The sequence below is a fragment of the Anolis carolinensis genome, chromosome 3 (assembly GCF_035594765.1).
Source record: "Anolis carolinensis isolate JA03-04 chromosome 3, rAnoCar3.1.pri, whole genome shotgun sequence".
In the NCBI taxonomy this organism is placed as follows: domain Eukaryota; kingdom Metazoa; phylum Chordata; class Lepidosauria; order Squamata; family Dactyloidae; genus Anolis; species Anolis carolinensis.
The window spans coordinates 151,489,105-151,510,329 of NC_085843.1; the positions used below are offsets into that span (position 1 = coordinate 151,489,105).

General features: G+C 44.8%; 1 protein-coding gene across 13 annotated transcripts in view; it reads right to left on the minus strand.

Annotated features, from left to right (window-relative positions):
* LOC100555004 (protocadherin-17) overlaps window positions 1-20,707 on the minus strand; it is a 192,807-nt gene extending 172,100 nt beyond the window's left edge. For 9 of the 13 annotated variants that reach the window (XR_010004412.1, XR_010004414.1, XR_010004413.1 and 6 more), the window contains exon 1: window positions 15,523-20,706. Coding sequence is in view for 10 of the 13 variants with exons in the window: in XM_008106841.3 (XP_008105048.2) it covers window positions 15,523-18,153 (2,631 nt within the window). In the remaining 3 variants the exon portion in view is untranslated. Of the gene's footprint in view, window positions 1-15,522 lie in introns of all 13 variants that reach the window. The other 4 variants (XM_003218650.3, XM_008106832.2, XM_008106831.2 and 1 more) reach the window with 2 other exon arrangements.
* Window positions 20,708-21,225: the final 518 nt, after the last annotated feature.

Below are 21,225 nucleotides of genomic sequence, written 5' to 3' on the forward strand. Positions count from 1 at the left end.
AGAAGTGACTTGCAGTTTCTCAAGTCACTCCTGACACACACACAAAAATATTGCAATGAAAGGAAGTGTTTTGTAGAAGCTAATCCACTGAGCAACATGCTAGCAGCTCTGCTATGTGCTCCTCGGGTGAATGCTATTAATCAGCCTGCTCTCTCGTCTTTCTCAGCACCCACCACACCTGAAATACGCAGTTGATAACACCAATCTTAGAGAGCTGATGTACAGATTACAACAGTATAATAAATCTGAAGTGCTTCAAACACTCTAAACTGTTATAAAATTCCAAGCATTTACTGGTATCAGTTTGCCTTGCAGGCCCAACTGGAGTGGATAGGTGGAAGGAATGCTGATTTGTACAAGCAAATCCATTTGAAAACAGAATCCACCGACAGTCTCGCCATTTTAGGTACCCATTCAGCTGCAACTGAACCTAATAAATATAGGGGAAAATAATGGAATTTGGAACTGCTGAGGCCCACGTCAAAGCCTTGGACTAGACCGTTTGATTTTTAAACACCTCACCTCCAACCAACCAGCATCCCATTCCTCATCCACCCAAGCACCAATTGCTTTTCAAATTCCTCTCAGTGTCAAAAGTGTGCACCCTGGCAACATGTTTGAGGGGTAATATTTAACAAAGGGAGGGGAATTCACAACTTTCTTGATTTTGTCACCTGCATTAAGTTGTATTCCTAAGAAGCAATTCCATGAACCGAGGGGGGGGGGGGGTATGGCTTGAGGGTTCAGAATGTGCTCAGGCCAGACTGATATCCAAACAACATTTAATGTTAAATACAAGCCTGCATTTTAGATATCTGTTTTATTTGGGGGAGTTGTGGGGAAAGACCTCATCAGGACTGCTGCTTAAAAGAGGGGGTAGCCTTTCCCCATGCCTCCAACTCAACATCTTCCTTCATAAGGTATTATTTGCTGAGCCTCTAAAAGAAAGAAGCATGCAGACCTCTCTCCCAGAACAAACAGGGCTGATTTTTGTTGGCACTGTGCTATAAGATGATAAGGTGAAATCCTTTCCCTATGTTTTGCAGTCCAGATCCTGTTTGGATCTTTTCACCATGTCTCTTTTTTAACAGGTACATCAGTATCATCACTCATTTATAGCATGTGTACTTTGGCCACTTAACAGGGTTCTGATATTTTGGGAATGAGGACACCGTAGCATTTGTAATCTCATTAACATGTGATATTTTTCAACCAATATTTATGAGCTGTAACAGAAAAGATAAGAACCTTGGCCATGAAACAAGAAATTCTTAGTTCACATCTTGTCTCTGGCACTAACTCACAGTCTGGTTTAGACAATCACATACTAGGTGATCAGGAAAAAATGGTAATGGGCTTTGGATTCACAGAACACCTATATTTTTCCCTTCGTTCTTCATACACAAAGGAGCCCAAACTTTCCACTTCCTCTTAAAGAAGAAACCACAGCTGTGCATCACATTCACTACACGAACTGTAATTTATTCTAATCTAGTTAAAGCAAATTAGGATCAACAATTTCTGCCCCAGATCTGATTGGTTAACTAACTATAGTTGCAACAAATAGCTTAGAAATAATATAGAATGAATAGTTGTAGTCAAAATGGGAGTCCTGTGCTTTTTCTATGCACAGTGAAGAGAGGGGAGGAAGTGTGTGTGTGCGCAGAAGGCAGCTTTCTCCTGAGCCAATTGTTTGAACTATGTGAAATTCCTACTGCTGAAGCACTCTAGCTATGCTAAGTATTATTATACACAATGGAAAGCAGGCAGTGCAACCACACCGGTATATTCAATGGAAAACCTCAAAGGCCACTTTGAAATAGTCTTATTCATTCTTTTTATAGCTACACAGTTTGTAACAAGATCTGGCAATGGGAATAATACTCTCTTGTCATTAGATCTAGACCAGAAGGTGAAGGGGAAGACACCCACTGACTGAACTGTTTCTATCAGTAGGATAAAGAGAGGCAGGTCAGATCCCTTTCCCATTGCAGCACTGCTTGTACCGCCTGTATCACCAAAGCTTATTCTGGGAGGTGGGTGGGAAACCACCTGGAGTTCTGCAGAGGACCGTTGTACTTCTAGCGGATGTGTAGAAAAGGGGATGTAAGCAGATGTTGCAAGTCATATCACAAGGTAACAAGCAACAACTCTTGAAAATATTTTTTTCTATGCAAACATTAAAGGTTACAGGAGCACTCTCTCATTTTCAGTCTGGCAACTCTTTCTCCTAAGCTCTGTTTTTAGGCTACAGGCTGTTGAGGAGGAGGTGAGAGAAAATGCTAAAGCAATACCAGGTTAACATTGAATTGAGGTCCTAGTATATTCCACTAGGCTGCAGTACTCATATAAATTACATTACCGCACAGTAGTCTTTGATGGACTTTTTAGCAGTAAGCATGCTTAACTACTGTGATGGAAGCCAGATGGAAGTGTGCGAGATACACTTCAGAACCTGGCTGCTAAAGCTGCAGCTTTGTTTTTCATTTTAAAAGCAAAGGATTCTGACTCAGAGTTTCCAGTCCGTCGTTGACATTAACGCCCACCAAATGCATATGGAAGTTCCTACAAGTGCAAAGAATAAAAACGCAAACTAAGAAGAATTTGACTCTTTTGATCCTAGATTTTGATCCTAGTGCAAACGCAGCCTCTTGAAACATTTATCCTTTTTGTTCCATTCGCAGTGTTTGCAAGACAGAGATATATGGGCATTTTTTTAAAAAAAGAAGCAAAGGAACAAATGCACATAGTCGAACAGCGGGAACACAGCTTATGGGGTTTTTCTTTCTCCCCTGAAATCTCTTCTCTTCTCAGATGCTATGAAGGACACCTGGCGACGAGGTTGCATTGGGATTTGACAGTAATCTGTCGGCACATGGTAAACATCAGGTGCCTGGAAGTATTACCAATGATCTGTACTTTATCTTAAAATGTTACAGGACTGCCTACCACAGCAAACCATGGCGATTCTCAGCTTGAGAGTTTCTTGAAAAATGAGCTTTTTTGTTGCTAGTGTTCAATAAAAAGCTGTAGCTGGGGTTCTCTTTTTCTATCTCTGTGCCTGCTATATTTACAAATCTTTCAACACCGCCTCACAAGTACAATCGTAAATATTCTCTATGATCATCAGCACGACTTGCATATGTAGATAGTTTTCAATGTTGTTGTCGTGTCACTTTAAAAGAACCTATATCTCCTGCGTTCCCTTTATCCATCAACTCTTTCATCTCTTTCAGAAATGTGGAGGAAAGGAAATTGTGATTTGTTTGCCAGAAAAACAAACAAAAAGAAGCCTATTTTCTGTTGGCATGAAATTATTGTTGTTATCCACACAACCGCCCCCTTCAGCTTGATTTTGCACACAAATGTGCTTACAATTAAACAACAACAACAACAACAACAACAACAACAACAACCAGAGCAAATTGCTCTTGCCTTACTTCAGTAATCAGGTTTGAATAAGAACTCAAGAAATACTCTGCTGGAGTAAACTAATGCCCATTTTATTTCTGAGATGCTTCTGGAAAAATACAGATTGTCACCGATCTCAGATTTCCTGCCCTACCTAGATTTCCAGTATATATTTCTTTGAAAACATAGGTTACACCACAACTTAGAAAACCTAAATTTTAGATAACTGCTTCCAGAATTTCCCAACCATTCTGGCTATGCATATATAAGGTATACAAGAAACATAAATGAATTTTGTATTTAAATCTGGGTCCCATCTCCATGATACCTCATTATTTATGGAATATGCAAATGTTGATAATCTAAAATTAAAAAGAAATTCAGAAATCCAAACCACTTCTGATCATAAGCATTTTGGATAAAGGATATTCAATTTTCTTGGCCGGGGGGCAGTGGTCATCCCACTCATAAGTTTATCTTTGCTAACATGTCTGTCATGGTACTATTTTTTTATACTGAAAGAATTTGAACAATGGAGAAAAACAATGCAGAATTTATTGAACTGCAATTCCCATGATCTCCATTGGCTTTGTCAGCTAAGGCTGATAGGCTTTATAGTTCAGCAGTATCGGTTAAGCAGCAAAGGCCCTGCCACTGCTTTAAAACCTGATAAGTGTAACACATGACACCTTCTCCCTTTTTTTCTGTTCTTGTTGTCCAACTTTAAGCACAACCTGACCTGCAAAAATTACCCAAACTGGAAGTGACACGAATGGCCACCTAGTTCAACACTTTGCAAGTGAAAGAACCCTCAGTTAAAGTGTCCTCAAGAAATGGGCACTCAACTTTTGTTTCAAAACCAAAAATAGAGTTGAACACCTTCACCTGCTTGATTTCTACATGTCAGATTATTCTTAAAAGTCTAGAAGTTAATACAGAGGAAAGGGAAGGTGTCTACCAGGAACTTTAATGTGTCTCAGTAACCGAGGCACATGTACATTTGTGAAGAAAATGAATATTTTCATTCTTTTTGCAATATAAGTGCTTTGGTCAGTTTTGTAGGTACAGCACTAAGGATATGTTAGCAGTTTGAACTTGTTTTCAAAAGTAATATTTTAGTTTTAGTTCTTAACATCAAGGAAGGAAATAACTACTTGTGACTCAGGTTGGATCTACACTGCCCTATATCCCAGGATCTGATCCCATATTATCTGATTTGAACTAGATTATATGAGTCTACACTGCCAGCTAATCTGGGACAAACAGATAATCAGGGATCAGATCCTGGGATATAGAGCAGTGTAGATCCAGCCTTAGACTGTGATTAATTACTCTAAGAAGTAATTTCTCTAGGTTTGAGTTCTCAGTGACTATTAGCTATGATGCTTAAACATTTCCAGCAGTGTCAGAGTTGTTATAATTTTGAACAACAGTTGTTCAGAACACAAGGAGATTGTAATCACATTTGTATCTTGTTTGTATGCTTCCTACAAAGAAACAGGTTGACTACTGGGTAAAAGGACTATTGGACAGATGGAGCTTTAGTCTGACCCAGCATGTGCATGTGGTAAAAATATCAAACACAATAAAGCCCAGACAATGTAGAATTTCTTCTGGTAGCTTGTCTATAGTAATCTAGGTCTGAGATGGCTTTCTTCTGGAAATATAAAACAATTGTCACAACCTTTAATATAGCTCATAACCAAATATATATATATATAGTCCACCAGTTGTATATTAGGATTGGCCTTATTTTACAAAGTTATTATAGAGATTTTATCATGGCTTTGTTGGAAGCCACATGTGCCTGAAAAGCTTCATTTGGCTTGGGCTGTGACAAGGTCTGCACTGCAGTCTTGTCTAAAGTTGGGATTGGCATAAAAGATTTCCTCTTGACCCTGCCATCGTAACTCTGTGCTAATCAATACATAGACATCTAACCAATGAAGTTGTTCTAGTGGCTTCACCTCCAAGGTCCTATCTGCACTGGCACTCTTATGTGGCTTCAAGATGACTCAAAAGAATGGCAGCCACAAAACACATGCCCGCCAATACATGCTGCAGGATCCATTTAAGGGTATACAGCACATTTTTAAAAGTTGCAGGTATAGCCTATGACAGATTTCAGTGTATCCCAGATCCAGGGCGAAATCAGCTCTGCAAAACACAGAGTATGTTGTATACACCCGCCCCTGCTAAGGAATCAGGAATCAGGGCTGCTGAAAAGTGTCCCCAAGGGCATAGCTGGGCAACAGGGGGCTAAGGGACCCCTTGAGAGGGCTAATTGATTACCTTCACTCTTATGGAGGGTATGGAAGTGACTTTTTTCACCTCATATGCTTTTGGAGTGCTGATCTTCATCTGCAATTGAAAGCACCCATAGAGATTAATGTAAACATCCAACTGGCCTCAAACCTGTTCCAGGCCCATCAATCTACCCATACAGCAAAACCGGTTTCTCCCAAACCAGTTCCAAGCTGCATTACAGCATCAGTGTAGATGTGCCTCGAGTCAGAACTTGCATAAGCACTTATCTGAAGATCTCTGAGAGACAGAGAAGCAGGGCTTGAAAAATGCAGTCTTGATTCAATATTGTCCTCATACTTGGACTTCTATGAGGAAAGCAAATTAAAGAAAATCCCCTAGTGAATTTAAATGCTCATAGTTCAGCAAACATGAGACCCACTAAATCAATTGCAAAGACTGAAATCCCAGAAGGTTGATTTATATCTCTATACACAAGTAACCAAGTTGGTGTGTCCAAACATATCAGCCTTACTTTAATGACTCTCAGGCCACTTCTACACTGCCATATAATCCAGATTATCAAAGCAGATGATCCACATGATCTGCTTTGAACTAGATTATAAGAGTCTACAATGCCATATAATCCAGTTCAAAGCAGATAATCTGGATTTTATACAACAGTGTAGAAGGGGCTTCAGACTCTCCTTCAGCACAGAATGAACTTTCTCCTCTCGCTCACTCAAGACCAGAATCAGTTGCTTCCGATTTGACTAACCATGGTCTGTTTTTATGATTAAACCCAAACAATCTATGATTTTTTAAAACTATGATTTATTTCAAGGGTGGGCAAAAATGAGTTGCAGGCCTGCAATTCTTAGCACCACTCACTACTTGTTGTGTTAGTTAAATACCCTTCAGATTATTTTGAATAGCAGCATCAGTCTCAGTTAGTACAGATATTCGACAAAACTTTAGAGTTGTTCAAGACTATCTAGAGAGCACCACATTTGACCAAGATATCCTAAACCAGTGAATCTTAACCTTTGGAACTCAGTTCTCAGACTTCCTGGACAGAGTTTCTGGGAGCTAAAGTCCAAAATATCTGGAGAATTAATAATATTTGAGAATGATGGTCCTAAATTTAAATTCAGCCTGAAAGAAACATAGAATCAGATTTGAAGAGACTTCCCAGGCCATCCAGTCCAACCCCCTGCCAAGAAGCAGGAAGATGACATTCAAAGCACCCTCGACAGATGGCCATCCAGCCTTTGCTTAAAAGCCACCAAAGAAGGAGCCTCAACCACACTCCGGGGCAGAGAATCCCCGTGCCGAACAGCTCTCACAGTTAGGAAGTTCTTCCTAATGTTCAGGTGAAATCGCCTTTCCTGTAGCTCCCTCCTCCCTATGACTTCCCCTCACATATTTATACATGGCTACCATGTCTCCTCTCAGCCTTCTCTCCTGCAGGCTTAACATGCCCAGCTCTTTAAGCCGCTTCTCATAGGGCTTGTTCTCCAGACCCTTGATCATTTTAGTCGAGAGAGAAAGAGAGAGAGAGAGAAGAGAAGAGATAACTTGCTGTATGAAAGTAACTGTTACAGATGAAATCATCTTTTTTTTGTCTCGAGATTTATATACATGTAAAAGAGGAATTGAAATCCCATTGAAATTAGTAGAACTTACTTCTGAGTAAACATGAATAACACTGGGGAACTCATCTACTGTTTATGCCAGCCACCTGTTGCAAGCTATAATATTCTATCAGTGTATAAACCGTACATTAGTTATACTCAAAATCATTTCACTGCCTTTTCTTCAACCAACATAGTAAAAACTCTTCCTCATCAGCCTCCACAGCACTAAGCATCTGCATATCAATAAGATATCACACATCCAAAGTATGGTTGAACTTAAACTTGACTCTTTCTCTCCCTTGATTGTCTGGATGTGTGAAATAACTACCATTGCTCATTCCCACTTAGCACATCAGGCAGTTTCCTATACTAGGGAAGACACACATGCTAATCAGTCTATGATTTGCTTGCTAGCATTTGCATTTCTGCAATTCATTCTAAAAGTGAAGAAAATGGAACCAAACTCCCCAATGCAATTGTCATGCTGTGCTGAATCAGTTGGAATTTATTATTTCCAATGCATAAACCCTTCCAAACGTTCTAATAATCAAAGGCTGTACTACATAGAATCATAGAATTATAGAGTTGGAAGAGACCACATGGGCCATCCAGTACAACCCCCTTCCATGCAAGAAAAACACAGTCAAAGTACCCCTGACAGATGGTCATCCAGCCTCTGTTTAAAAGTTTTTAAGGAAGGAGCTTCCACAACACTATGAGGCAGAGAGTTCCACTGCTGAATAGCTCTTTCAGTCAGGAAGTTCTTCCTAATGTTCAGGTAAAATCCCCTTTCCTGTAATTTGAATCCATTACTCCGAGTTCTAGTCTCTAGAGCAGCAGAAAAGAAGGCTGCTCCCTTTTCCTTATGGTATCATTTCACATATTTATATAACCCTGCCAAGACACAAGTGTGTGCTTTCCACCTACGTAACCGCGAAGCCAACAGGAAACTGAAGGTTACTTGGGAAGGCCAAGAGCTCGAACATTGTTTCCATCCTAAATACCTTGGTGTCACCTTAGACCGAACACTAACATATAGGAAACACTGCATGAACACCAAGCAAAAAGTAGCTGCACGCAATAACATCCTGCAGAAACTGACTGGCAGTGCATGGGGAGCAGACCCACAAGTAATAAGAACATCAGCCCTGGCCTTGTCTTTCTCAAGTGCAGAGTATGCCTGTCCTGTTTGGCACAAGTCTGCCCATGCAAAGCAGGTGGACATAGCACTGAATGACACATGCAGAATCATCACGGGATGCCTTAAACCTACACCTGTTGATAAACTCTACAAGTTAGCTGGCATTGCCCCTCCTGACGTGCGACGGGAAGTTGCTGCTAACGGTGAGAGAAAAAAGGTCGAACATTGTGAAAGCCACCCACTGCATGGCTATCACCCTCCTCCCACCAGACTCAAATCAAGGAAGGGCTTCATGAGAACCACCACTCCTCTTGATGTTCCTCCAGCAACAGCAAGGGTGTCCCTCTGGGCAGCTAAACCTGGCAATTCTAACTGGATGGCCCCCCAAGAGGGTCTTCCTCCAGGGGCAAACCAAGAATGGGCAACTTGGAAGTCCCTGAACAGACTCAGAAGTGGAGTGGGCAGATCAAAAGACAACTTGGCAAGGTGGCACTACCTGGAGGAATCCTCCACCTTGTGTGACTGTGGAGCTGAACAAACAACTCAGCATATGTATGCTTGCCCACAATGCCCTGCCTCATGTACGGAGGAGGAGTTGTTTAAAGCTACAGACAATGCGGTTGCTGTTGCCCGCTTTTGGTCCAAAACTATTTAGTTGCTTGCGATTTCTTCTTTTTTTTCTTATTTCCATTATTTGAAATGTATTTGTTGTACAATGCTTTTGACACGAAATAAATAAATAAATAACATATTTATACATGGCTATCACGTCTTCTCTCAACCATCTCATTGTAATCATGCAAGAATATGGGAAAGAGATCTCAGGTGAGGGCTTTAGAGACAGCTTTTTCTGGAAGGAAAAAAAAACAACTCTAAGAGTATTAAGCAGAGTGCTGGTATTTTTGAACTGCAATTCCCATCAGCTTGAGACAATGGTATAAAATGTTGGGTATTACTATACTGCATGAGGAGAGATGCCTGTTTCTCACTCCTGATTTAAATAATTAAGGTATAAATATAGATATATAGATATATATTTGAAGGCACAGGGGTCTGAAATCCATTCATGAGTTATAACTATGGGATATCTATCAAATTATTAAAATGTACTAAGTAAACACATATATAAACCCTATGAATTCAATGGCTCAGCTGTAGCTGACACTAACACTTGGAATTTGGCCCAAATTTATTATCTGAATGATATACAAATTATATTTGACCTGTTGTGATTTAATATACGATCATTTGCAATGTTGTGATGCATGCTTCAACTTGCTGCCATGATACCACCATCAGGTGTATTGAATACACTCCAGATATTTGTACATGACATTATTGGATGCTATGGTGCGGGAGAAAGAAAAAAGTGACTGTGAACATAGAAATCCAGCACTTTAGCTTGTTTTCTTCTGCAAAGCGGTTTCACCCACCCATGCTCAGAAGGAAACATTAATACATGAGCTCCACCTGCAGTGTGAGTAATTTGTTGTTGTTGTGCGCCTTCAAGCTGTTTCTGACTTACAGTCACCCTAAAGCTTTTCTAGCCAATATTTGTTCTGAGGCTTTTGCATTGCTTTCCCCTGAGGCTGCAAGAGTGTGACTTACACAAGGGCACTCAGTGGATTTCCTTGACTTATTGCAGATTCAAATTCTCGTTTTGAGAGCCACCGTTCAATGCCCAAACCACTAGTGTGAGGCAGTACATATCAAGAAAGGCTATACCATGTGATCCTGTTGTATATATGGAATGGATCTTAGGACAGATCCCTAAGCATATAGATTACTCCTGTGGTCTCTTCCTACTCTATGATTCTGAGAGATGCTGACCCACTGAATTGAGAGGCTAAGCATTTTTTCTCTGACTGACATTTCATCCAAATGGGTTACCAGAAGAGTTTGCCCATTTGTGTTTCCATACCTTTCAGCCAGTGGTCAGAGAGCCCACCAGGTCTGTATATGCAGAATAGAACTACAGCATTTTGACAGAACATTCACTGTCATGACTCCATCCTATGGAATCATGGGATTTGTAGTTTAGTGAAATATTTACCATTATCTATCAGAGAGCTCTAGTGCCACAACAAACTGCAAATCTCATGATTCCATAGGATGAGGTCATGGTGTCAAACAACTATAATTCTGCAGTCTAGGTGAACTGAGCGCCTGAAGACTATCCATCATAACCAAATTTGAGGAACTGCGGAGTTTGGCATTCCAACAACATCTGGAAGGGTGTACAATTTTCATTCTTTTTTAAGAATAAAGAAGGGAAACTTTTATTTTCTAGGTATTTTGAATATGAAGTCCCATCCATCTCACCCAGTTTGACCAATGGTAAATGAGTGCTGGAGTTCTTCACCACACCATCTGGAAGTCTAAAGGTTCTTCATCCTTCCTTTAGCAGCTGCATGGCAGGAAGACATTCAACAGGCAAAGCCTTTCCTTATCACAATGTTCCCATGCCTGCTAGAAGAAAAAGTGGCTTGTCTGCCTATAATTCAAAATATCAATCTTACTAAAGATAATGGCTATCTGGAATGGATTCTGCATTTCTCAGAGTGCCGAATGAGAATTGGGTGGTTCCCAAGATAACTCCCATCCTAATTATTTATCATTCTAATCCTAACTCAAAATCATAGGTTGGTATTATTACATGGGAGGATTGGAGTTAGCTATCCAACTTTCACTCGTTTGGGATGCATCTGCACTGCAGAATTAATGCAGTCTGACACCACGTTAACTGTCATGGCTCAATGCTACAGAATCATGGGAGGTGTAAGAAAGACACCAGCATTCTTTGGCAGGGAATGCTAAATACACTGCAAAACTGCAGCTCCTATGGTCCAATAAAATTGAGATATGGGAAATAAAGTGGTCAAACAGCATTAATTCTACAGTATAGATGCACCCCTGGTCTCATAACACATATACTTCACAAAATAGCTATCTAGCCATTTGACTGAAACATCTTAACTTCTCTTAAAATGTGTTGTGTTATTTATGATCTAGACATCTACAACCCATATTTTCCACAGTGGAAAGGAGAACTTGGACCATTGACTAAGTTACCTTGCTTGATAGCGATTTGTGTCACACTATGTTACAGACTTTACACTCCCAGTAGGCATTATTGGATATTATTGGGTATTCCCATTCATGGTGAGCATTTTAAAATTGAACAAAAACCACAAAACACCTTTTTAAGTCAAGAAATTCCTCTTTTACATGTATATAAATCTCGAGACAAAAAAGTATTATACAGTGTTTTAAAAAGGATGTTTACCAAGTGGGACTTTAAACTGCATTAAAATCTTTAATGATTCAGTATCATCAATACATATATTATTTGCTCTAGATAGATATGACATGGATTTAGCAAAATATAAGTCTCCATATTTAAGTAACTATTACATTGGAATTTTTAAAAAGCTTTGGAGGGTAGGATGGGTGGGATATAGAAGATGCTTTAGTATTCGGACTATACCAGTATTTTTTTTAAAGATATAACTTAAGCAAGGGAAAATCCTTTTAAATGCATGAATTATAAATCAAATTACCTTCAGTTCTGCCCTAACCTAATATTCTTCCTCCAAGTGTCACTTTTTGTTAAAATCAATTTCAGATTTTGAATTTTGCTCAGCTCACCTAATTGATAGCAACACACATCCATGATAAGCAGAAAATGAAATTGTTTCTGCAGCACAGCTCAATAGTGGGTTGAAGAACAGTTCGCAGTGACCTTGTCTGGGGCTATCATTCTTTTAAAGGAGAAAAGACTAAATGATGACCATTTGGAGGCCTGATGTTTTCCAAGTTCCTCTACCCACAATTAATTCCACTATTTGTTCATGACAGGCAAGGTAAGTGTTGACGGGAGGCTAAAGAGAAATGGGGGCTGGAAACCCATGAGACCTTTCTGATGATGGCAAAGGTAATGGGCAAGTTTTGCCCTCTTTGTGACATACCTCTCCATTGCTAAGAATCACTTTTGAACAGCAGCTATTCATCTACACAAGAAAAAGGAAAGGGACATCAGCCACTGATAAGGCTGGAGTTGAAGCCTGTTCCAATCTGTGCAAACACATTGGCGATTCAATTTCTTGGTCAAACTAAAGTGTGACTGTGTCACTTAGAGGGGAACAGACAGCTGTGCAATGAGCTTTTGCTTTCTGATCCCATGCATGAAATAAATCTTACTACTTAATGGGGTTTTCTACCATGTAAATGTGCCCAGGACTGCGATGACAGGCAGGAAACGTACTGTACGTATGGTGCCTACAGGACTGTGTGGACAAGGAAGTTCAAACCCTTTAGACATTTATGTACATCAAGAGCAAGACAACTTTTCTCCCATTAAGCACAGAACATTAAAAAAGAGTCTGTCACTTTTGATACACTCAGATCATTCCCTTGTGGCTCAGTACAGCATATTGGATGGAGCGCAGGACAAAACATATGACATTGTCAATTTCACAGCCATTATCCAGAGCTTGCATTGGATTGCATTTTGAGATGAACATTATCCCACTACTTCAATTGATAAAGAGAAACAAATAAATGTAGGGTAAGTTCTGTTCTATAGGCCATCAATGCAAACTGAATTTTTATAAGGCTTATTATACTCAATGTATAAGGTATGCAGTTAGGTGGTAAATGTATACTGGTTCATATTTCATGTAGAGGAATAATGCTCCCTTGTTGACACATCACAAATAGCTGCATGATTAACTCCTCCCTCCATAAAGTACTTATTAATTTACAAAAGTGCAGAAAATATGGTTTTCAATACAGAAGAGAATTCAAAAAAAGGAATCCCTTGCCTGCAGTCTGAAATAATCCATCCTAGAATGTGACCATTTTGCACCCAGCTCTCAGTAACCAAAGATGCACCCCAGTTAAGCTCACTGGCTTCATTTCAGTTACAGTAGAGTCTCACTTATCCAAGCCTCGTTTATCCAAGCTTCTGGATTATCCAAGCCATTTTTGTAGTCAATGTTTTCAATATATCATGATATTTTGGTGCTAAATTCATAAATACCGTAATTACAACATAACATTACTGCATATTGAACTACTTTTTCTGTCAAATTTGTTGTATAGCATGATGTTTTGGCACTTAATTTGTAAAATCATAACCTAATTTGATGTTTAATAGGCTTTTTCTTAATCCCTCCTTATTATCCAAGATATTCGCTTATCCAAGCTTCTGCCGGCCCGTTTAGCTTGGATAAGTGAGACTCTACTGTAATTCACTTTAAAACCTCTGCTCTTTTTGGTATTAGTTGGCAACTACACTGGTGAACTGCAGCCTAGAACCCACTTAACTAGAGCAGAAAGGTGGAGAACGTGTGCCCTTCCAATGTTGTTGAACTACAACTCACAACTGGGAGAGCCAATTGTGAGTTGCGATGGGAGTTGTAATTCAAAAACACCTAGAGTTATCCCATCATCTATATCATAAGTTCCACTTTGGAAAGCACACAACGAGGTCTGAAGTGTAACTTAAGCTTTACTTTAAATCAGTAATTTTCTAAAATAAAAAATCCTTGTTTTGTCTGAATAAAGGTGTCAAAAATATAGGACACCGATCAAGATAGGCATGTTTAAGGTTCATTAGTTTCAGTGGTAAAAGTTAGTTATGGGCTTAGATTCCTACCATCACATGAAAGTACTATATTTGATTTTGGCTGGGTCTGTTCTATAGAGTTCACACCCTGACTGCGAGTAAAGGCACAATTCAGTAGTATTTTCAGCATCATTTTTTTAAAAATAGATTATCTAACTATTGGCATTGAATGTTTGCCATACATGTTGGAAACCGCCCTGAGTCCCTTTGGAGAGGTAGGGTAATCTATAAATAAAGTTGTTTTATTATTATTATTATTATTATTATTATTATCATCATTATCATCATCTAAGGTTTACACATTGCTAGACCTACACAGTGTGGCACTGAAGATGTGGTAGCTGAAACGACCCCCAACAAAATGACATTGTGCCTTAGAGAATGCTATTTCTGTTGTCTTTAGTCTGTAGTTGCCATTCATACCTGCAAGTCACCTCTGGATCTGCAGTCACCAAACAATAAGCTTGACTGTCTGCAGAACCAGCCTTGACAAAACAATCTGAATATTGGTTCAACACCCAAGAGCCAGCTTTCCTATAGGAGGGCACAATGTGTGTTTTCTCTTCATTTTTATTTATTCATTCAGATCACTCTCTGCCTACCTATCCTTCTATACACACCCAAATTGGAGTATCACGTTTCATTCAGTGAATATGAAGCACATCAAAAAGCCACTGACTTCAATGAAAGGGTTAGTCATGTGCTTAAACCCTTTTTCTGTGGAAATCAATGGCACTTTGAAGTGTTCAATGGCCACACTATAATCTAGCAAATCAAATTGTGGTTTTACAAAAAAAAAAATGCTTGGGTTTGGTATCCATGAAGAAACTGTGATGGATCAGTAGAGTCCCAAGAGATAGCATCCAGTGTCAAAAATAACCATCTGTATGGATATAGCCACACATCATTTAATAGGGCATTCTGACTGTGAAGAAGCTATACATTTTGCAAACAGAGTCCATTTTGACATACACAAATGGAGCGCTACATACACTGCATCTCAAAGTGCCCTAAATTAAACCTCAGTATAAAATAAAAAATATATCATATACAGATGTATATCTATTTATAAACATATCCCATTGTCTATAGAAATGTAAATCACTCAGTGGCCTTCTTTGAACCTTCCCCTGCTTCCCCCAAGGAACATGACAGTGAAACCTGTAGGAAAAAAAACCACCTTCCAGAAAATACTAGATCAACAGAATGGGTTTGTTACCTTGTAAATGTGCCCCAGTTCTATGCTACTGCAATGCTCTGCTACTGTTTGAATTTTCATATTATTTTATTGGTGTACCTAATACCAATGAACTAACCTGGGAATCAGACTTGAAAAGGTTGACTCCCTGAACCCACAGATTCACCTGTGTGGATGCCTCCGGGCAGGTTTCACTGCAGCCCCACAATGCAAAGTTTGGAGGGAAGGAGAATGCCACAGGGAATTTCTAAAGGTCTCCTACCTGTATTATGGACATCCGGCTCGGAGGAGCCTCAGTGACGTTAGTCCCTTGCCCTGTGAAGCTGGTGTGGCAGCCCACGTGTCCCTGGGGCACAGTCAGGTTGTTGGAGGCAGGTTTCAGGTACATCACTTCAGACCTGGGAGAGCTAAGGGGCAGGCGGGTCTGGTAGTCAAAATACATGGGCGAGGTGGCCAAAGAAGGGCTGCTCACCACGTTCATGACGTTCAGGGGCCCTCTACTGTCCTCTCCTTCACTGGGCACCAGCATGATATCATTCTTGCTGATCTTCTTCTTTTTGCCCTTGCCTCCACCATTGCCTCCACCACCACCACCGCCCCCACCACCCCCACCACCAAGTTGGGGGTGACTATACTCAGCAATGCGGCAATTGTAGGTGCGGATCTCCTTGTTCTCCCGCTTGCACTTGACAGCAATGGTGATCATGGCGGCCAGCAGGATGATGGATACAGTACTCAAGGTGACAATCAAGGGGAGGGACAAGTCCCAGTGGGGCCGTCGGTGCTGCTCCCCATTCACTTGGGGCTCCCCTGCTTCCGGAAGAGGCCCAGCCAAGGCCCGCACTATCAGTTTGGCTACTGCGGAGAGGCTGGGCTTCCCATGGTCACTGACCTTCACCACAAGCTCTGCCACAGGGCTGAGCTCTTCCCAGTAAGGGTGCAGGGTGCGTATCTCCCCACTGGTGGGGTCCATCTCAAAGAGGTGCTCCTCATTGCCTTCAACAATCTCATAAGTGAGGCGCCCGCTCTCTCCGAAGTCACTATCCAAGGCACGCACCGTGCCCACTGGATAGCCCACGCCTGCGTTGCGTGGCACCTGGAGTTCAGCAGTGTCATTGATCAGAGCCGGCAAGACAATCAGAGGGGCATTGTCATTGACATCCAGAACTGTGACACGAACGGTGGCATTGCTCTCCCGGTGGGGGGAGCCGGAGTCTTTGGCCAGCACATGGAACTCAAAGTGTTTGGTCTGCTCGTAGTTGAAGCTGCGTAAGGCATAGATGGCCCCATTGGTGGGGTTGACGGAGACATAGGTGTAGATGGAGACGTCGCCGACATGCCCAGGGAGAATGGAATAGGAGACAGTGCCATTTTGGCCCAGGTCAGGGTCCTTGGCCAAGACGGAGCCCAGATACTCCCCGGGGATGTTGTTCTCGGGAACCTGCAGCACATACAAATTTTTGCTGAAGCGGGGCGGGTTGTCGTTCTCGTCCAGGATCCTGACAGTGAAGGATTTGGTGGAGTTGAGTGGCGGGTTGCCACCGTCCCTGGCCAGGATGGTGACATTGTACTCGTCCTGCACCTCCCTGTCCAGGGGCCGGTCAGTGACGACGGTGTACAGGTTGTCATAGTTCTCCTCCAGGGTGAAGGGCACAGCACCCTCACCGCCACCACCGCCACCTCCATCGCCTTGCACCCGACAGAGGAGCTGCCCATTCTTGCCAGAGTCGCGGTCGGTGACCCGCACCAGGGCGATGACGGTGCCCGGCGGGGCTGCTTCACTCAGGGCCCCCTGCCGCACTGATACAAAGCCAATGGAGGGTGCATTGTCGTTGCGGTCAAGAAGCCGGACAGTGACCTTGCAGTGGGCTGGGATGGGGTTGGGTCCCAAGTCACGGGCCTGCACGTCGATCTCCACCAATGCACCCTCCTCGTAGTCCAGGTTGCCCTTGACACGGATGAGGCCACTCTGGGGGTCGATGCTGAAGAGCTCTCTTACTCGTTCCGGTGTGTAGCCACTAAAGGCATAGAGCACCTCCCCGTTGGTGCCCTCATCGGCGTCGGTGGCGTTGAGGTCGAGCACAGCTGTGCCCAGTGGTGCGTTCTCAGGCAGCTCCACCACATAGGAGGCAGCCTCGAAGACGGGGCTGTTGTCGTTGGAGTCGATGAGGCGGACGTTGAGCTGGACGGTGCCGGAGCGTGGCGGGTCCCCGCCGTCGAGCGCGGTCAGCACCAGCGTGTGATGGCTCTGCTCCTCCCGGTCCAGCGGCTTCTGCACCACCAGCTCCGGGAACTTGGTGCCGTCGCCGCGGGCCTTGACGTCCAGCGCGAAGAGCCCGTAGTCGTCCCGGGTGAGCAGGTACGTGCGGAGGCCGTTCTCGGCGGCGTCGGGGTCGTGGGCGCTGGCCAAGGGGAAGCGGGTGCCGGGCGCCGCGTTCTCCGAGATGTCCAAGTCCACCTGGTCTGAGGGGAAAGCCGGCGCGTTGTCGTTGAGGTCCTGGATCTCCACCTTGATCATGCAGATCTCCTGGTCGTTGGCGAAGACCTCGAGCGAGAGCTGGCACTTGGCGCTGCGCCGGCAGAGCGCCTCGCGGTCCAGGCGCTGCTTGGTGTAGAGCAGGCCGCTCTCCCCGTCCACGTCGAGCAGGTGCGGCGCGGAGTTCTCCAGCACGCGGAACGTGGACTTCCCGCCGCGGGGGCGATCCGAGGAGGGAGAGCCGCCACCGCCGGGCCCGGGCTGCAGCCGGGCATCGCGGCCGATGTTGCCGATGACCGTGCCGGCGCCTTGCTCCTCGGGCACCGAGTAGTTGAGGTTCTTCAGCGCCGAGGCGGGGGCCCAGCTGAGGAGGAGGACGCCGAGGCAGCAGCAGCAGCACCAGGCCGACGGGGACATCACTTCTCCCCTTCCTCCCTTCCTCTCGCCTTTCCTTTCAAGTTCCTGGACCTGTTGCTCGGGAAGATCCGCAAAGCCCCGGCGCCACCATGAGCGGGAGAAGGAGGCAGAGGAAGGAGTCAGGGAGGGGGAAAAGCGGGCTTGTTGTTAGTGCCCCCCCTTCTCGATCTCCCCCCCCCCCTTTGTTGCTGCTGCAGTTCCAACTTCACAGAGGAAGAAAGACGAGAAAAGGCAAAGCTTTGGTCTGTACAAAACACCAGGGGGGGAAAATGCCTGCCGGTGTCCTGAGTCAATCGGAAAAGCGCGAGGTGAAATCCCAGCCAAAATAAAAAACAATAAACACTCAAAAAGGAAGCGGCGATTGGCGTGTCTTTGGGAGGACTGTGTCAGAGAGCAGAGTCACTGAGGCAAAGGCAGGCTGAGGCGGCTTCTTCCCCTCCCGGTTTTATTCCCTTCCTCCTCTCTGGGAGTCTTTGGCTGCTGCATTTCGCGATCCGACTGCGGCGGAGGACCGCATCCCGCCGCCTGCCATCGGGAGAGGGAGACCGCGGGGCTGCTCGGCTGTGTCTCTCCAAGCCGAGGTGCACGCACAACGCACGCACAACGCGCGCGCACACACACAGGGCTCCTCCTGCGGCGCCGCCAAAAGAAGAAGAAGAAGAAAAAAGCCGAGCTGGGAGACAGGAGGGGCGAAAAGGATGCTGTGTAGTGCCTCCCCGGCTTCGACAACACGATGAGGAGTCTCTTCGGAGACGTGTGTGTAGAGAGAGCGAAAGGAGACCGGCTACGTGTGGGGTTGCTGTTCGTTGGAGACGAGGCTCTCCTCCGGAATGGCTGGGTTCAAAGATTCACCGAGGAGGGGAAGCCACCCAAGCCTTGTCAAAAAGGCACGCGGGAGAGGCGAGGGAGAAGCAGGAGCAGCAGCCTCCGCCGCCTCCGCCTTTGCTGCTGCTGCTGCTCGCGCCGCCACATCGCCTCGCGCTCTCCCTCGCGGAGCGTGTCTGAGTCGCAGTCGCCGTTGACTCTCCCGTCCGCTCGCCTTGCCAGTCGTCGAGAGGAAATCAACAGGCGACTCAGGGCTGGGCGCAGAGATTAAAAAAGGGAGAGGGAGGGAATCGGGGAGGGAGGGGGAGGTGGGGCGGGCAGACAGAGAGAGAGAGGGTGGGAGAGACACCACACACGCGCACTCACACACACACACTCGCTCTTCCTCTCGCACGCCAGAGGAAGGAAACAGCCTTCGCCTTCAGCAGGCAGCGCCGTCCATGCCTCCGATTTGTCCTCCTCCAAACACGGATCTTGTTGAATAGAAAGGGGAAAGGAATCGCAGTCTTTTCCCTTTCTATGAGAACAATAATGTTTTATTGCTGGAGGATTTAAGGAGCCCACCGGTAGCGCAACGGGTTAAAAACGGACAGGTCGGAGACTCCAATCGGGGGAGAGTGGGTGAGCTTCCGTCTGTCAGCTCCAGCTGACACGAGAGAAGCCTCCCGCAAAACATCCCCTGGGCAACGTCCTTGCAGACGGCCAATTCTCTCACACCAGAAGCGACTTGCAGTTTACACACGAAAATGGAGGATTTGGCGGATAGATATTGTCCCTCCCGGGGAAAAGGGTCATTCAGTCACACACAGCTTCTAGTCTGGGGTGAGTCAGGCGGAACAAAAAAAAAAATCAATCGATCAATCAATCCGGTTCATAGAAGCACGGGATGCAGTTCCTGCTGCTTCGTGTCCTGACGCGTGTCGCGGCTGCAATCTCTCTCTTCGGAAGGCACAGACACACATAGACAGGGATGGAAAGGAAGGAGAGATCGGAGGATGCAATATAACAAATAGGGAGGGGAAGGAGTATTTTAATGTTCTTTTGAGCACACACACAGAGCAGGAGGGAGCCCAGAGGGAGGGTGTTGCCCGCAGATCCCCTTGGACTGTCTCTGGCTTCTGCCCCGCTCACAAAAATAACACAAATGGGTGCCCGAAAGCGGTTTGGCGAGAAGATCTCGGGTATTTTGTTTTTCTGTTACATGTGAAACCCAGAGTTCAGGCAGGAGGGGGCCCAACACGTTATCTCTCTCTCTCTCTCTGGGAAGTTTGGGCAGCCGTTGTATTTTCCTGTTTATTATTTCAGATATTTGTAAAAAAAAAAAAAAAAGATCTGAAATCCAGTCTCTCCAGCGACAATCTCTATCCTGGACCCTCTGATTGTTTCCTGGGCCGTCTGTTTGTGTTCTTTGGGGGGTTTTTTTGTTGTTTTGGTCAGGCGACAGGCAGGGGACGTGTGGCTCCTTCCTCCTCCTCTGCAAAGAAATCCATCTGCAGGTAAACGACGAGGATGACGCCGCCGCGGCAGCAACAGTTGGCTGGATGGAGCCAGGCGCCGAGGAGGCCGCCTCAGCAGCAGCAGCCGCACCGCCTCCCTCTCTGCCGCAGTCGCCACCATGGAGCGGGCCCCTCGCCGCCGCCGTTGCCTCGGCCTCCCGCCATCGCTCTCTCTCTCTCTGTCTGTCTCTGCTTCGTCCGCTCAGTCCCGGCACCTCTTGCCGACTGACTCTATTCACCTCACGCCGCCGCTTAAACATTGATACGGATTCCCCGCCAGCCAATGGCAGCCGGGGCAGCGGGACCCGCCTCCCGGGCCGGCCGCCAATCACGAGCAGGCTCCAAGCGCCTGGGGGGGTGGGATTAGAAGCCCCCTCGGCTGCAGTGTCATTGATAAGATCGGCTCAGATTGGAGAGAGAGAGAGAGAGAGGAAAGGAGGGGGGAGTGAGAGAGAGGGGGCGAGTTTATGTCTCCCAGTGTGGAGGTAAAAGGAGCCCCCGGTGGCGCAATGGGCAGGCAGGGCTGCTGACCTACAGGCCGGTGGTTGGAATCCGAGAGAGCGAGAATGAGCTCCCTCTGTCAGCTCCAGTAAGAGAAGCCTCCCACAAGGATGGTAAAAACATGGAACACCTGGGCGTCCCCTCGGGAACATCCTTGCAGACGGCCAATTCTCTCACACAGTTTCTCAAGTTGCAGACACACACACAGAAAAGTGAAAATGCTGCCACATTCCTCCTTCCTGCCTCCCTC